This window comes from Somniosus microcephalus, chromosome 9, assembly GCF_052327205.1.
Source record: "Somniosus microcephalus isolate GS21.2 chromosome 9, FLI_Smic_1.0, whole genome shotgun sequence".
NCBI classification, from domain to species: Eukaryota; Metazoa; Chordata; class Chondrichthyes; order Squaliformes; family Somniosidae; genus Somniosus; species Somniosus microcephalus.
Window position 1 is genome coordinate 80,331,545 of NC_140995.1, and position 17,172 is coordinate 80,348,716.

Sequence of the window (17,172 nt, forward strand, 5' to 3'; positions counted from 1 at the left end):
TCTCAATTCAATTCAATTTTTCAATTCAATTCAAATGCTTTATTGGCATGAAAGTTTACAGGGAACCATATTGCCAAAGCTTACATAACAAAAAGTACAGTTTTCCAACATTCTGTAGGTGTCAAACAATTTTGACCTTCGTTGGGTACATCCAATATTAGTTTAAACTGTATTAATTTAAAGTTGTTGAACATCGTTGGGTACATTCAGTATTAATTTTAAACAGTCCTCAGGTTGTGACATGTTGTTACATATTTGGCACCAAGGTATGGTCTGTCTCCTTCTCCCAGGACTAATCTTAATTTTGACAGGTCATCCAATTCTTTGAAATCTGGGGTTGTTTGGCTGAGCTTGTCAAATAATATGTTTCTTGTTGTGTTGAATTTTTCGCATTTTAGGAGGAAATGCATCTCTGTCTCAACCTCGCCGGCCAGACATTGATCACATATTCTATTCTCTCTAGGCTGCCAGGATTTCTTGTATCTTCCTTTCTCAATTGCCAGTTGGTGGTCGCTTAGTCTGTACCTGGTGAGGGTCTGTCTCTGTTTTGTGTCTCTGATGGTCGAGAGATAGTCTGCCAGTTTATATTCTCTTTTTAGGGCCTGGTAACATTCTAATCTGCTTTGGCTTTTGGTTACATTGTTCCAATGTTCCAGGTAGGTTTCTTTGCATTGTTTAATGATTTGGTTCACTCGGATTGGTGTTTGGACGGCAGTGTTTGTCTGGGGCTGGTCAGGGTCTGGCTGAGTAGGAGTACTTAGTTTCAGTAGCAGCTGACTCAGGGGACTCTTTTCTAGGTTTAGCTCTTGGGTCTGGAAGGCTTTAAAATGAAGGGTGTCTGGGGAGCTAGATTTGAGGTGATTTAGGAAGTTTAGTGCTCGTTTGTGGATGTTTATTATCAATGGGTATCTGCCTAGTTCGGCTCTGCATGCATTTGTTGGTGTTTTCCTTTGGGTGCGAAGAATGCTTCGGCAAAATTCTGCATGTAGGGCTTCTATTGTGTGTTTTTCCCATTTAGTGTAGCTATGGTGATTGAGCGGGCCCCATACTTCACTACCGTACAGCGCAATGGGCAGGATTATGCTGTCAAATATTTTGAGCCAGATTTTGATTGGGATTTGGATGTTGTAGAATTTTCTTTTTATTGCATATAGGGCTCTTCGGGCTTTTTCTTTTAGTGCATTCACTGCTATGCTGAAGCTCCCTGATGCTGTAATGGTTAGACCAAGGTAAGTGTAGCTCATAGTGTGTCCTATGATGGTATCACTGAGAGTAAACTGGTATTTGTTTTCCTGACACCTGGGCCTTTTTTGAAAAATCATGATGTTGGTTTTCTTTAGATTTACTGTTAGGGCCCAATTTTGGCAGTATTTGTCGAGTAGGTCTAGTTGTTGCTGTAATCCCTGTTCTGTGGGAGACAGCAGAACCAGGTCGTCCGCATAGAACAGGGATTTCACTTCTCCATCAAGGAGACGGAGACCTGGTGACTCGCTTTGCTCCAGCATGTCTGCTAATTCATTTATGTATATGTTGAACAGGGTCGGGCTCAAATTGCAGCCCTGTCGGACGCCTCTTCTCTGGGTGAAGAAATCGGTGCGTTTGTCTCCAATTTTGACCCCGCATTTGTTTTTCAGATACATTGATTTAATAAGGTCATAGACTTTGCCCCCTATTCCACACTGAAGAAGTTTATAATAGAGCCCTTCGTGCCATATAGGGTCAAAGGCTTTCTTGAAGTCGATGAAACAGGCGAATATTTTCCCATTTTTTGTTTGGTGTATATGTTTTTCAATGAGGGTGTGAAGGGTATAGATATGGTCGGCGGTGCGGTGTTTTGGAAGAAAGCCTATTTGGTTTTTTCTGAGGATATTATGTTTGTTAAGAAAATCAAGTAATCTATTTAGAATACTGCAGAATAACTTCCCTAGACAACTGTTGACACAGATGCCGCGGTAGTTATTTGGGTCTGATTTGTTTCTGCTTTTATATATGGGGGAGATTAGTCCTTGGCACCAGATATCTGGAAAACAGCCTGAACGTAATATGATGTTGAATAATTTGAGTACCGCACCCTGCATCTCCATATTGCTGAACTTGAGCATTTCATTTTTGATGTTGTCTGGGCCACAGGCTTTCTTTAGGTGGAGAGATTTTGTTTTTGTGGCCAGTTCTTTCCATGTGATTGGGGAGTCTAGAGGGTTTTGGTTGTCTTTAATTGTTGCTTCTAATGTGTGGAGTTTTTCTGTGACCTGATGTTGACTTGGGTTTGTTTCGTTTATTGGGATGTCTTTGTAGAGGTTTTCAAAATGTGTTCTCCAGATGTCGCCATCTTGGATTGGTAATGCTTGCAATTGTGTTGTACTCAGGTTATTCCACATTTCCCAGAATTGTTTTGGATTGGTGGAGTTTTCAATTTCTTCGAGTATTTTGTGGGTATAGTTTTGTGTTTTGTTCCTAATGGTGTGTTTATATCTTTTGAGGGTTTCATTGTATCTAGTACGTAGGTCCGGATTGTTTGGTGGGCGATGCTTTTGGTTTGATATTTTTCTCAGGTCTTTTCTGGCATTTTTGCATTCGTGGTCAAACCATTTCTTATTTTTATTTTGTCTTTTGTGACGCTTCCTCTTCTGTTTCACAAGGTCGGCTTTTACAGCTGCCTCATGGAAGATCATATTTATATCCTCTATGGCCATGTTTACACCATCTCTGGTGATCTCGTATGGGTTTTCTTTAAATTTTGATATTTTACTTGTGAGATCAGGTGACTTTAGTGCTGTGATGAATTTTTCTCCACTGTCTGGGGCCCATCTGTATGTCTGGTTTATTTTATGGAGCTTACTGGGTTCTTTTTTTGTGTCTGTAGTTTGGGCAGAAAGTTTAAGGTACATATTTATTTGGTTATGGTCTGAGAGGGGGGATTGCTGCCTGACAGTGAATGAGTTGATATCGCAGGGGTCCAGGTCAGTGATTGTATAGTCCACCACACTAGACCCAAGAGTTGAGGAGTATGTGAGTCTCCCTAGGGAGTCCCCTCTGAACCTACCGTTAACTATGTACAGGCCTAAGGCTCGGCAGAGTTGCACTACCTCCCTACCGCTTTTATTTATTTCACGATCGAGGTTGTTCCGATTTGCGATGGCTGGTGTGACATCTAAAGGGGTCTGGCCAAACACATGGTTGTTTCCCTGTGGGTCTATGAAGTCAGGTTCACAACCGGTCCTTGCATTTAGGTCCCCACATATTATCACCTTTCCTTGGGCCTGGAAATGGCTGATTTCCATGTGGAGAGTATCAATTAACTCCTCTTCGAAATATGGCGATTCTATTGGGGGTATGTAGATCGCACATAAGTAAACATCTTTTTTTGCTATTCCTATATTTTTATCTAGTTTTAGCCATACGTGTGATTTTCCCTGTTTTACCGGTGAGATGTGTTTGTCCAGTTCTCCCTTATACCACACCAATATTCCCCCGGAGGTTCTGCCCTTGCGTGTTTTAGTGTTCTTTACTGAGGGCACAATGATTTCATGGTACATTGGAGGACAGTGGGTCGGCACGTCCTTTTGGCACCATGTTTCTGTTAACACAATTATATCAATGTCTTTTATAGCTTTTAGGAATTCAGGGTCTGTACTCTTCATCCCAAAAGTTGAGGAGCGGAGGCCCTGGATATTCCAGCAGCTTATGTGGAAAGAACGCATTTATATAGTTCAATAAAACAAAATAAAATGGACCTATTTTGTGGGATGAGTGTGGAAACACTATTTTCTATAATGCTAAATGATGATTTAGTATAAATTTCATGAGGCATGCACATATATCTATCTAATAATAGTAATAATACTGATAAGATAACAATAATGATAATGATAAATAACAATATTAATAATTTATCCGGCTTTCTATCAGGCTGTTCAGCATCGTCATGATCTTTCTCAGTTCTTGGTCTACAGTCTGTGGTCTAGAGGGGGATCTTGGGTCAGGTATAAAAGCACGGTTCTGTTGTTGGTTTTGTAATGGGGGGTGGGGGACATTGGTGGTCCTGTTTGGGCTCCCAATGGTAGAGGGGGTGGGAGGGCTGCGTCTTTTGGCAGTGTTTATGAGGTTTCTTGCGAAGACCCACATCCGCTGTTTGAGTAGATGTATTTCGTCATAGAGGTCCCTTGTGTTGATGTTTGGATGATGGGCCAGGGAGACGTTGGGGAGGACAGAACATCTCGTGTCGATCTCCCTGTTGGTGTTGTGGATTATATAGGCTGGGGTGTCCTTTCTGGGCAGTAGTGTGGAGATCACGATCCGCGCCTCGGGGAATTCCCTGCTGGCCTTTTCCGCCATCCTGCTCACCGCCCTAGCAGTGCCTTCCTGTAGGGTGCGTAGGTCGTTCGTGCCTGTGTGGATCACAATCCATTTGGGGCTTCCAAGGGATTCTTTGTTCAGGATCTTCATTGCTTGGTCTGTGTTGCTGCACCATTTTTTCAGGACTTGATGGTCTGGGAACAGCCTCTGGGGGTCCAGAAACTTTCCGTTGGAGTCGGTCAGCAGGACCGCCTGAGGGGCTGGTTTTTCAGACTGGGTAACAGTAGTCTGGGTAGGACTCGCCTGGTGGCTGGTTGTTGGCTGGGTTTCTGGGATATGTTGTGTGGCAGGAGCGGGGTTTGGGGCTTTCGGTGTGTCCTCGTTTGGGGGGGTATCTGTCGGTTTTTGTGTTCCTGTGTGTGAGGACTGGGTAGCAGTAGTCTGGGCATGATTCGACTGAGGGCTGGTTGGAGCGGGGTTTGTGGCTTTCGGTGTGTCTTCGTGTGGGGTGGCATCCGGCGGGTTCTGTGTCCTTGTGTGTGTTGTTTTTGTGTCCTCAGGTTTTTGGACCTTAAGAGGTTTGTGTTGCCTGCTGAGCCTTTCTACGGTCTCCTTCGTTTTGTTTAGTTGAGTACGGAGTTCTTTGATCTCATTTCTTTGCTCCTCTATGGTCTTTCTCATCTTGTGGATGGTGGACTCGTGTTCCGTTTTTAGCTGTTTGAATTCCTCCTTCAGATGCTTGGCCAGTGTTTCTCTGTATTCGTTGAAATCAAGTTCTAGTTTGGCCAGATTCTCTTTCATCATTTTGTTTTCGTTGAGAGGTGTGGGGGGGGGGTGGAGGTGGACAGGGAGGTGTTTTCCTCTGCTGGTCTCTCTTCTTCTTCCTCCACTTGGCTCTCATCATCCTCTGTTCGACTCTCTTTTGCTTCCTGTCCATTGGTCCTCTTTGTGTCTGCCTTAGTTTTCAACTGGGGGAATTCCTTTTCGAAGGAGTCCAGATTTTCCACATTCCCCTGTATCATGATCTATTTTTGTTGTAGTAGCTTATGGTTAGCAGGGGGTCATCTTTATCTAGGTTTCCATCTTTACATATTTTCAGTCTGCCTCCACTGCCAATACCTTCACTGGAGACGTATGCGTAGTGTTTTTGTAAAGTCTCCTTCCAGGAGGTGACGTATTCGGTGTAGAATATGAGGTTGTTCTTCAGCTTAGTCCCTTTGTGTGTGGTATAGTCAACGTAGAGGATCTCTGGGTTATTTTTTAGTGTTGTGTACTTGTATTTTTCCTTTGCTTTATTTTTTGTGCATTGCTCAGGATATATCATTTCCCTGCTCATTGTAGTCGTTTGTTTTTTGTCTCAGATAGATATCTTTTTTTTTCCTCTTTTTTGTGTCGTGTTCCACCTTAGCCCACTTTTAGGTCCAAAATTGGGAGTTTTTCAGGGGTTCATCTTTGATATAGCTGTTCTTAAAGGTTTATCTTTCTCTTTCTCTCACAGGATCTTGGTTCGGGTAGTTTATCGTTTCTCTCGGGTTTCTAGTCCTTTTCCTCGCGGGTTTGTTCTTTTTTCAGGTTTTTTTCGAACTAAATTTAAATAAAATTAAACTTTTTCCGAACTAACTTTAACTAAAATGAAACTTAGGTAGAATTAGGTAAAACTTATTTCTCCGTTTTTTTTTGTTTTTTTTCTCTTCCGACTCTCTCACTCGCTCTCCGGGTCTCGGACTCGCTCTCTCTCTCCGTGTTCCAAACTCGTCCACTCTCCGTGCCCCGGACTCATTTGCTTTCCGCGCTCTGGGCGGATCTCCTCGCGTCGTCGTGTCGGTCTCAGGCCCCCGGGTTTTTTTGACTGACCAGGCTGTTTTCTGCCCTGGTCTCCCGGTCTCCGTTCCCGCGGTCTCTGGGCCTCGCGGTCTCGGGTTTGCCCTCCCCAGGCCTCTTACTTGTTTTCCCGGTTCGGGCCGCTCCTCCCGGTCTCCGATCCCGCGGTCTCTGGGCCTCGCGTTCTCGGGTTCACCCTCCCCAGGCCTCTTATTTATTGTCCTGGTTCGGGCTGCTCCTCCCGGTCTCCGGTCTCGCGGTTCAGGCCTCTGTTTCTCTCTCTCTCCAGCTTTTTCTCTCCAGCTGGTGTTTCCTCTCCTCTCTCTCTCTCTCCTTCCCCTCTCTCTCCTTCCCCTCTCTCTCCTTCCCCCTCTCTCTCCTTCCCCCTCTCTCTCTCCTTCCCTCTCTCTCTCTTCTCTCTCCTTCCCTCTCTCTGTCTCCTTCCCTCTCTCTCTCCCCCATTCTCTCCTTCCCTCTCTCTCTCTCTCTCTCCTTCCCTCTCTCTCTCTCTCTCTCTCTCCTTCCCTCTCTCTCTCTCGCTCTCCTTCCCTCTCTCTCTCCTTCCCTCTCTCTCTCTCTCTCTCTCTCTCTTCCCTCTCTCTCTCTCGCTCTCCTTCCCTCTCTCTCTCTTTCCTTCCCCCTCTCTCTCTCCTTCCCTCTCTCTCCTCTCTCTCTCTCTCTCTCCTTCCCTTTCCTCTCTCCTTCCCCCTCTCCTTCCCTCTCCTCTCTCTCCTTCCCTCTCCTCTCTCTCCTTCCCTCTCTCTCTCTCCTTCCCCCTCTCTCTCTCTCTCCTTCCCTCTCCTCTCCAATTCAATTTTTTTTTTTTTCCAATTCAAATGCTTTATTGGCATGAAAGTTTACAGAGAACCATATTGCCAAAGCTTACATATCAAAAAGGTACAGTTTTCCAACATTCTGTAGGTGTCAATCGATTTGACATTTGTTGGGTACATACAATATTACTTTTAAACAATATTAATTTTAAACAGTCTTACTTTTAAACAGTCCTCAGGTTGTGACATGTTGTTACATATTTGGCCCCAAGGTATGGTCTGTCTCCTTCTCCCAGGACTAATCTCAATTTTGACAGGTCATCCAATTCCTTGAAATCTGGGGTTGTTTGGCTTAGCTTGTTGAATAATATGTTTCTTGATGTGTTGAATTTTTCGCATTTTAGGAGGAAATGCATTTCTGTTTCAACCTCGCCGGCCAGACATTGATCGCATATTCTATTCTCTCTAGGCTGCCAGGATTTCTTGTATCTGCCTTTTTCAATTTCCAGTTGGTGGTCGCTTAGTCTGTACCTGGTGAGGGTCTGTCTCTGTTTTGTGTCTCTGATGGTCGTGAGGTAGTCTGCCAGTTTATAATCTCTTTTTAGGGCCCGGTAACATTCTAATCTGCTTTGGCTTTCGGTTATTTTGTTCCAATGATCCAGGTAGGTTTCTTTGCATTGTTTAATGATTTGGTTCACTCGGATTGGTGTTTGGACGGCTGTGTTGGTCTGGGGCTGGTCAGGGTCCGGCTGAGTACTTAGTTTCAGTAGCAGCTGACTCAGGGGACTCTTTTCTGGGTTTAGCTCTTGGGTCTGAAAGGCTTTGAAATGAAGGGTGTCTGGGGAGCTAGATTTGAGGTGATTTAGGAAGTTTAGTGCTCGTTTTTGGATGTTTATTATCAGTGGGTATCTGCCTAGTTCGGCTCTGCATGCATTTGTTGGCGTTTTTCTTTGGGTGCGAAGGATGCTTCGGCAGAATTCTGCATGTAGGGCTTCTATTGTGTGTTTTTCCCATTTAGTGTAGCTTTGGTGATTTAGCGGGCCCCATACTTCACTACCGTACAGTGCAATGGGCAGGATTATGCTGTCAAATATTTTGAGCCAGATTTTGATTGGGATTTGGATGTTGTAGAATTTTCTTTTTATTGCATATAGGGCTCTTCGGGCTTTTTCTTTTAGTGCATTCACTGCTATGCTGAAGCTCCCTGATGCTGTAATAGTTAGACCAAGGTAGGTGTAGCTCATAGTGTGTCCTATAGCGGTATCACTGAGGGTAAATTGGTATTTGTTTTCCTGACATCTGGGCCTTTTTTGAAAAATCATGATGTTGGTTTTCTTTAGATTTACTGTTAGAGCCCAATTTTGGCAGTATTTGTCGAGTAGGTCTAGTTGTTGCTGTAATCCCTGTTCTGTGGGAGACAGCAGAACCAGGTCGTCCGCATAGAACAGGGATTTCACTATCTCTCCTTCCCTCTCTCTCTCTCTCTCTCTCGCTCTCCTTCCCTCTCTCGCTCTCCTTCCCTCTCTCGCTCTCCTTCCCTCTCTCGCTCTCCTTCCCTCTCTCGCTCTCCTTCCCTCTCTCGCTCTCTCTCTCCTTCCCTCTCTCTCTCTCTCCTTCCCTCTCTCTCTCCTTCCCTCTCTCTCTCTCTCCTTCCCTCTCTCTCTCTCTCTCCTTCCCTCTCTCTCTCTCTCCTTCCCTCTCTCTCTCTCTCTCTCCTTCCCTCTCTCTCTCTCCTTCCCTCTCTCTCCTTCCCTCTCTCTTCTCTCTCTCCTTCCCCCTCTCTTCTCTCTCTCTCTCTCCTTCCCTCTCTCTCTCCTTCTCTCTCTCTCTCTCTCTCCTTCCTCTCTCTTCTCTCTCTCTCCCTCTCTTCTCTCTCCTTCCCCCTCTCTCGCTCTCCTTCCCTTTCTCTTCTCTCTCCTTCCCTCTCTCTTCTCTCTCCTTCCCTCTCCTCTCTCCTTCCCTCTCTCTCTCTCCTTCCCTCTCTCTCTCTCTCTCCTTCCCTCTCTCCTCTCTCCTTCCCTCTCTCTCTCTCTCCTCTCTCTCTCTCTGTCTCCTTCCCTCTCTCTCTCTCTCCTTCCCTCTCTCGCTCTCTCTCCTTCCCTCGCGCTCTCTCTCTCTCTCTCTCCCCTTCCCTCTCTCTCTCCTTCCCCCTCTCTCTCTCCTTCCCCCTCTCTCTCTCCTTCCCTCTCTCTCTCCTTCCCTCTCTCTCTCTCTCTCCTTCCCTCTCTCTCTCTCCTTCCCTCTCTCTCTCTCTCTCCTTCCCTCTCTCTTCTCTCTCTCCTTCCCCCTCTCTTCTCTCTCTCTCTCCTTCCCTCTCTCTCTCTCCTTCCCTCTCTCTCTCCTTTCCCCCCCCCCCCCCAGTCGTTCCCTCTCTCTCTTCCAACAACAACAACATGCCCTCAAAAAAGCCTCTTCACCGCCGGGCACCCCAGCATATATATATATATATGTCATAACAGAAGTTATGCTGAAGCTCTTGAAGAACTGGTCAGACCGCTCTTGGAATACTGTATGTAAATCTGATCACGTTTCAAATGGGGCATACAGTAATTGGAAAGGATGCAGAGAAAAGCTAGATGAATGATCCCAAATGTAATGGGAATGAGCCATTTGTAAGATTATAGAAGCTTAAACTCTCTTGTCTAGTGAGATTATGAAGGGGTGATCATACTGAGGTATCTAAAGTATTAAATGGTATTGATAAGGTAAACCAGAGTATTTCTGTAAGGTCAGTTAGGTTGGTAGAACAAGAGGAAATACATTTAAATTCACAAAAAATAAATTTAAGACTACTTTGAGAATTCCCTTAGTGCCAATTTTTTCTAACAGTTGAATGCTTTGCTGAGTGAGCTGAACTACTAGAGGGATGAGCTTTCATGGGGTGAATAGCCTTTTTCATTGTTCACTTTTTCTTATGGCCAGAGATCGGAACACAAGTCTAAATCTTGTATAAGAAAAAGGCTAAACTCTGCTAATGGTTGTTCCTTTACAATTTTCTTAACAATGAACTTTGTCAATTTTTTCTCCTCCCTTCCTTTCTTTTGAAGACATATTTTTGCTGGGGTGCAGTTCCACAGCAGCTGGTAGTTCTTTGCCAAGTGGTTATTATTTTTGATGTGTATGCCTTGATGACTTTCAGCAAATTATTTGGCCATGGGAAGAATTCTAACTGAGCCAATCCACTTCTGTCATCACCTGACAGCCAGTCACATGCATTCCAGCAGGTGTCATTGAATAGTGATCTGGAGGATTTTTCTCCTCCTCAACCTAGCACCTCCACTAGGTGAATTCATCTAATGTGACAGAGTCTAGCAATTTAATCTGGGATTTTTCTGGTGTATATGGTGGAAAAAAAATTCAAGGTCAAAATAAAGAATTCTGGTTGAAGATGGAAGGAAGGTGAGAGACTCTCAATATTTCCTCCTGTCTTTTTCATATTACCCCTGTCTTCTGTAACCAATGTTATAAATTACAGACCTGCCCCTAGAACTTTGTAAATATTGATGTATAATTGGCAAAAAGGTGTGCACGTGTTGCCCAGAGTGAGTGGCCCACTTCATTTTACATTTCACCCTTCCTACTGATGTGCCTCTCCACATTAACATGACCGAGATTATCACCATGTGTAGGGATTATGGGCAGAAGCTTGTCTTCTGTTACCCAGTGATGCTGAATACCTGATCACACTATTCCATCCACAGGGATGGCGAGCCATTACAAACCAGTGGATATTCGAAGGAGAATTATTTTAGCTGGTAGTCATCTGATCTAATTCTGTCCTCATTCAATGTCTGCACGTGCACATAACCCACCAGAGGGGAGTATATGTATCCCGATTGTGGAAAATTCTGGATTTTGCAAAAAACTTTTTTTTAATTGGGAGAAATACTGAAGCAAACCAAGAATTGTATCTTGATTTAATGACCATCAAGCTGTGAGGTGGATGGGTTGATGTTGTTGAATGAACTAGAATTACTCTACTCCAAAGTAATTCATTGTATGGGAAGCATTTTGGGATGCTTCTTGAGCCATGCCAAGGTGCTAGATACAGCATTTGAGATGCCTAGTCCATGTGCCAGTGTTTGCTGTCAAAAATCTGCACAAAGCAGGCCTCCAAATGCTACTTCTGCTGAAGTCCAACTGCTAACTTACCAATTTAAGCAAAATTTGTTCTCTTTGTAGGACTCTGTATTCAGCTATATGCATTGAAGTGGCTTCACAGGGATTTGTAGTTGCTGCCGTGGAACACAGGTAAGAAATAAAACTAGAATTCTGAATAAGCAAAACCCTTTACTAGTAAATGATGTCTGAACAATATCAGATTCATGCATCTTAACTGTAGAGTGGAAATATTGTTCGGCAACACAACACAAGAAAGTGTAGAATGTTCAGCCTGAGGCATTTTGTTCAGTTAATCTAGACAACTCCGCACTAATTAATTCAAGTCCCAGCAGTGATGAATGGTCCATCTTGCTTGCCAGCATATGCAAGGAGTTTGCCAGATTTTGTAGCTGGGGCAACACAATTTCCTGATATGTACTCCTGGAAAATATTAAATATATATATGAGTCACCGTTGACTTGACTTTTGCATTAGCAGAAGGTAAACTCAGTGAGTGTAACACAGCAGGCTTGCGTATTTGTGGGTGCGATAGATGAATGTAATAATAATGGTCTATCGACTTACTTACATTGAAACAGATGCAAAATAACATTTTAATGCAAAAAGCATTGATGTAAAGAAGTAAAAACTTGTATTTTTATAGTCATCCTTAAGTGCAGGAAAACATTTCGCTGCACTTTGAATGAAGGAGGTAAAAAATATAACAATTAACAAATTAATTGTGGCACAGGATCACCAGGTAAACTTGTAACCCTTTTCAACAATCCCTCACCCACATAAGTGTCAGCTGTGGCTCAGTTGGTAGCACCGTCACCTCGGAGTCAGAAGGTTGTGGGTTCAAGTCCCACTCCAGGAAGTGCTGCACTGTCAGAGGTGCTGTCTTTCAGATGAGACGCTAACCCAAGGCCCCGTCTGCGTTCTCAGGTCAACGTAAAAGATTCTATGCCACTATTTTGAAGAAGCGCAGGGAAGTTATCCCCAGCGTCCTAGCAAATATTTATTCCTCAATCAACATCAGTAAAACAGATTGTGGTTAAAAAATTGGGTAGTGCCCCTTTGGGGCCTATTTTCCCTTTAGGGCGCCCCGAAAAAGTTAGCGTCCCCACGGCCTATTTTCCCAGGTAGCGCCCCGCAAGCCAATATCACAGCACGGTACTTCAGGCCTTCCTCCCCTTATTAAAGGGGCGGGGCCTGGCACAGCACAACCCGGGGCCCAGCTGGGCCACCAGGGATCGGGAGTGCCGGCAAACGAGAGGAGTGCCGGGCTCACGGAGAGCAGCCGGCACCCCACGGGGGGGGGGGGGCTTCACGGGGGCCGGGGGCAGGTGCTGGCAGGCGGCCAGCAACAAAAATGGCCGCCCACTACCTCCCCTTTAACTAGTGCAGCCCCAGCTGCAGGTAGGCCCCCCTGACCCCGGCGGACATAGCGGACAATATTACAGCCGGGGCGTGAGCGGAGCACTGCGCACGGCGATGATGTCATTGCTGCGTGGCGCTAATTAGCGCCACTGCTAACCTCCTGCTGAATTTCGCGGGAGGTGTCAGCGACACGGCGCCTAGGCACTAGTTAATTTGCGCCCCATTAGCGCCCTTGGGCGCTAACGGGAGGCACAAATCAACCGAATTTAGTCCCCATTATCTGGAGTGATGATAGTATGACAGCTTGCATTTATGCTGTATCTGTAACATAGAAAAATGGCCCAAGGCGTTACCAGACACAAGAATGCTGAGCCAAAGGAGATATTAGGAAGGATGACTGAAGGCTTGGCCAAAGAGGTGTGTACTAAGGAGAGTCTTGAAGGAGAAGAGATAGGTGGATGGGTTTAGAGAGAGAATTCCACAAGGTAGGTAGGGCCTAGATGTATGAAGGCACGGCCACCAATGGTAGGGCAAAGGGAGGGGGTATCCACAAGAAGCTAGTCAGAGGAGCGGCGAGTTTGTGGAGGAGGTTACAGAGATAGGGAGGGGGGGGCAAGACCATGAAAGGATTTAAACACAAGGATGAGAATTTTAAATTGGAGGGGTTGGGAAACCAGAAGTCAATGTCAGTCAGCAAGGAGATGGTTGAGTGGGACTTGGCCTGAGATGAGAGCTAGAGCGTTTTATAGTCAAGACCAGAGGCATGTAGGTGCTGGTGGGAGCCAAAGAGGATGGCTTCCGTTTTTCTGAGATTTAGCTAAGGGATCTATCATTTCACCAGAACTTAATGTCTGGTTTGAGCTTGTAACAAAGGATAGAGCTGTGTGGTATGCAGGGAGTGATCTAGCAGGCACAGAAGGAGAAGCCATTTAAGAAGTTGTAGGTCTGGATTTTCATTCAGGAGTCGGGTTGGAGGCGGGACTACAACTTTCGGAGTTGTAGTCCCGCCTGTATCAAGATGCGGCCAATCCATGCGATTTTAACTTGATTGACCTTGTTGAGCCCGCTGGGTGGGCTCAGCAGGCCAATTTAAGGGCCACCCAGCAACAGGTGACGTCACAGACTGAAATTTCATCTGTCAAGAGGTTTTGACAGATGAAATATCAGTGTTGCACAGCTGTTTGAAGCTGTCAAACACTGACAGTCTTACTTCTAACCCGAGTCCTTCTCCACAGACTCGGTTAGAAATCTCTCCTGCACAGAAAGCTACAGGCTGTCCCTTTTGACAGTTCGCAGCCATTCTGCTTTCTGTGCCGGTGAGATGAGGGACTCCCCGAACCTAAAGGAACGAAGGCTGAAAAAGTAAGAAAATGTATGTAAAACTTATTTAATCACTTTAGACACACCAAACACACTTACCTTTGCACTCATGCACACATCACTCACCTGAACACCGACATCTCGACCCCTCCAAGCCTTTCAACCCGACGGCCCGACTCCTCCAACTTGCCGTGGTTTGGAGCCGTCGGGAATCTCACAGTTCAAGCTTAAAAATAGGGATTAGACTAAAAACTGCCTGTTAACAGGCAGTTAATTGGCACTAATCCCTTCCCGCCTCTGGGTGGCGGGTCCCACTGCGGGGCGGGTACCCGCCTCCTTTGAAACTGGCATGGAGGTGGGTTGGGGGGCGGGATGGGGTCGGGACCCCCGATTTCGGGAATTTAACCCCCTGCACGCCTCCAATCCCGACTCCACGGCACACTGAAAATTGAGCCCGTAATGCAACAGGTATGAGTGGAAATAAGATGGAGGCAGACTCTAAGGAGGAGGATGGACTGATCAACTATGTTGAAATTAGCAGCGGGGTCAAGGATGATGAAAGACAGTGAGCCACAATCACACAGGATGTCATTTGTAATTCTGACCAGTGCAATCTCAGTACTGGGGCAGGATGGCAACCAGGTTGGAGGGTTAAATAGTTTTGAAAAGAAGACTATGCAAGCATTTTTCAGCAACTATCTGAGAATGTTCCAAAATAACATTGGTGTCCTGTATATGTGGGGGGATGTTGTGCATGTATACGCAGAGAGGGCGTCGTATCTGCTGTATAAGGGGAGAAATCTGGAGTGTATATTATGAATATTTACCAAAGGAGTTAATAGCCCACAAAGAATAATCATTCTTCCTCATTCATTCATCACATACAGGCAAAAATGTCCTCAATCCCATGGAAGGAGAAATTACTTAGCAGTGATATTTTAATGAATATTTTGAAGCTGTTTTATTTTGAGGTGGACTCTGTTCGTTTTCCATTGTCACCAGCACAATTGTGGTGTCTTCCACCACTGAAAAAAGTGCTCCATATTTACTAGATCCTCCCCCTCCAAGCAGTCTTCCTGTTAATCCTATAGACATTTGGATAAGCGAGATACTGTACTCATATTAATTTTCAGGTAGACATCGACCTATATGATTATGAATTAGGCCCACTCGGCCCTACAGACTGATTTAACTTTAGCATTCAGTTTCTGCAGCCACTGAGCAATGCCGTCACCTGGCTGCACAATTGTGTAGCATGTCAGAAATTCTTCCTGGATTAGATATCCACAACACCTGCTTTTTGTGCCTTCCATTATCGCACTAATCCTCCAGGGTTTGCAGGAACTACCTCAATTGCTGGAAAGGAATTTGTGATAAAATGTAACGGCATCACTTGTATATGATGTGGCATAGTGGTTAGCACTGTTGCCTCACAGCGCCAGGGACCCGGGTTCGAATCCGGCCTCGGGTGACTGTCTGTGTGGAGTTTGCACGTTCTCCCCGTGTTTGCGTGGGTTTCCTCCAGGTGCTCCGGTTTCCTCCCACAGTCCAAAGATGTGCGGGTTAGGTTGATTGGTTATGATAAATTGACCCTTAGTGTTGGGGGGATTAAATACGTGGGGTTACGGGGATAGGGTGGGATATGTGTTGGTGTAGGGGTTACAGGGATCGGGTGGGATATGTGTCGGTGCAGGCTCGATGGGCCGAAATGGCCTCTATCTGCATTGTGGGGTTTCTGTGATTCTGTGATGTAATCATGACAAAATGACACTGGCTCTCTGTCTCTTCCTCCCTTAGCAAAAATGGTTTCCCAAAAGCTTCTTCACTGAAACAAAGCCCTTTTCTACAAGAACACCTGCTGTAGTCAGCATTTTCCTTTTATTAAAAATTGTGTTGGTTGATTGGAAGAAAACCATGAAAGTCCCAATAATAAAGTGGAGTCTGTCAGTAATCTTTTATTTCTAATATTCATAGACAGTCTGAGCAGGACATCTCCCAACATGTAACTGTTTGACTAACCTCTGTAGGTTATTTGCAAAATGGACGCCAGTTCTTTTTTTACAACAAACCAACAAGAAAAAAGTAATTAATTCTGAGGTTCATGCCTCTCAGCATGAATATTTTGCTGATGTGTGCTATTGTTAAGGGAACAGACCAAATTTCACGGGTCACTGCTAAACTAATTAGAAAAGGGCATTAAATCTCAACCGTGCTTAAGCTAGTTGTCTTGTATACGTTGTCAGTTCTGGAATAATGGACAGCAAGTAGATATAGACAATAGTAGAATTGCAAGGTCATCAATTTGAGGCAGTGGTGGAATGGAATGCAACAGTTAAAACAGTGTCTATCCTCTGACTGGAATGTATGGCACTTTGCAGTAAGAGCTACTCTTCTATGGCCTGTTTTTAGAGATTTCTAAGCCCTAACGCAATGAGCGTATCTGTATGTATTGTGGCCAACTGTAGTACCCACCTCTATCCCTGATCAGCTAACTCATTTATAGATGAGATGTTGAACAGGCAGACTTGTTTGTTAAGAGACCCCACATTCCATTACTTGTCTAGTAATATTCAACATTTAAATATTATTACACAAAACATCTTGTTTGAACACAAGTCAATAGTGCGGCATGAACTGTGTCACTCATGAGTTGTTGAAATTGCTGCTAAGTGGAAGGCTGTGTCCCAGAGCTCCTACTGAGTGCCAGCTGTTTCTAGTCTTGACAGTGGATTATGATCCTCAGTTAGACTAGAAACTCCTCGGCCAGTGGAATACTGTGACAAACAAACCTGTTGCACAGTAATTAGCAGACCAGAATAAGATGTTCTCCTTTTGCAAAGCACTATGTGTGCTCTTCAATGGTTACTGGTGACTTTTTTTTATTTTTGTAAACAAAATGATCTGATTACCATCTTTAATCCATCTTTATTCAGGTTGTTGTATTTTGTATGCAAAAGTAAAAACTATTTTTAATGAATGTTTAAAGATTTTCACTGCACCTAACTGGTCCAAGCAGAAGTGTGAAGTAGATTATTATGGAAGTCCACTGAACGTACAGGCAGTATTTTGTGCTTCCAATTGTAAAAGAATACTGTTGTAAACTTCTGTTTCTCTCTGGATCATATAAATTCAGTCTGACACTTCAAGAGGTTTTGTTCACCAATAAGTTGTCTCCTTAAAACATAATGGGGAAATTCGGTATCGCCTAATGGGGGAGAAATTCGGTTATCGCCCCGTTTGGGGCGCAATTATTGGCCGGGTGCAAAGTTTAGTGCCTGACACTAATTATCGCCTCCAACTGCAAACTTGGCTTCTATCGCTCCTGGAGGTGATTGGAGCGCTAAATCAGGTGTTACACACCTCTCAAGGCGCTAACACTGAGAAGCGAGGTGCTACCTCAGAGCGCTGGCGAAGCTCGTGATGTCAGTTAGCAATGGAATACAGACACACACTGGTGCCGGCCAGTTCTTGAAGGGGAGGG

At 44.8% G+C, this 17,172-nt stretch overlaps 1 protein-coding gene across 2 annotated transcripts in view; it reads left to right on the forward strand.

The window, feature by feature from the left end:
• Positions 1 to 17,172, forward strand: part of pla2g7 (phospholipase A2, group VII (platelet-activating factor acetylhydrolase, plasma)) — a 176,461-nt gene that overhangs the window by 77,333 nt on the left and 81,956 nt on the right. For both annotated transcript variants that reach the window (XM_085996800.1, XM_085996801.1), the window contains exon 5: positions 11,073 to 11,141. In XM_085996800.1, the coding sequence (XP_085852926.1) occupies positions 11,073 to 11,141 (69 nt within the window). The remainder of the gene's footprint in view (positions 1 to 11,072; positions 11,142 to 17,172) is intronic.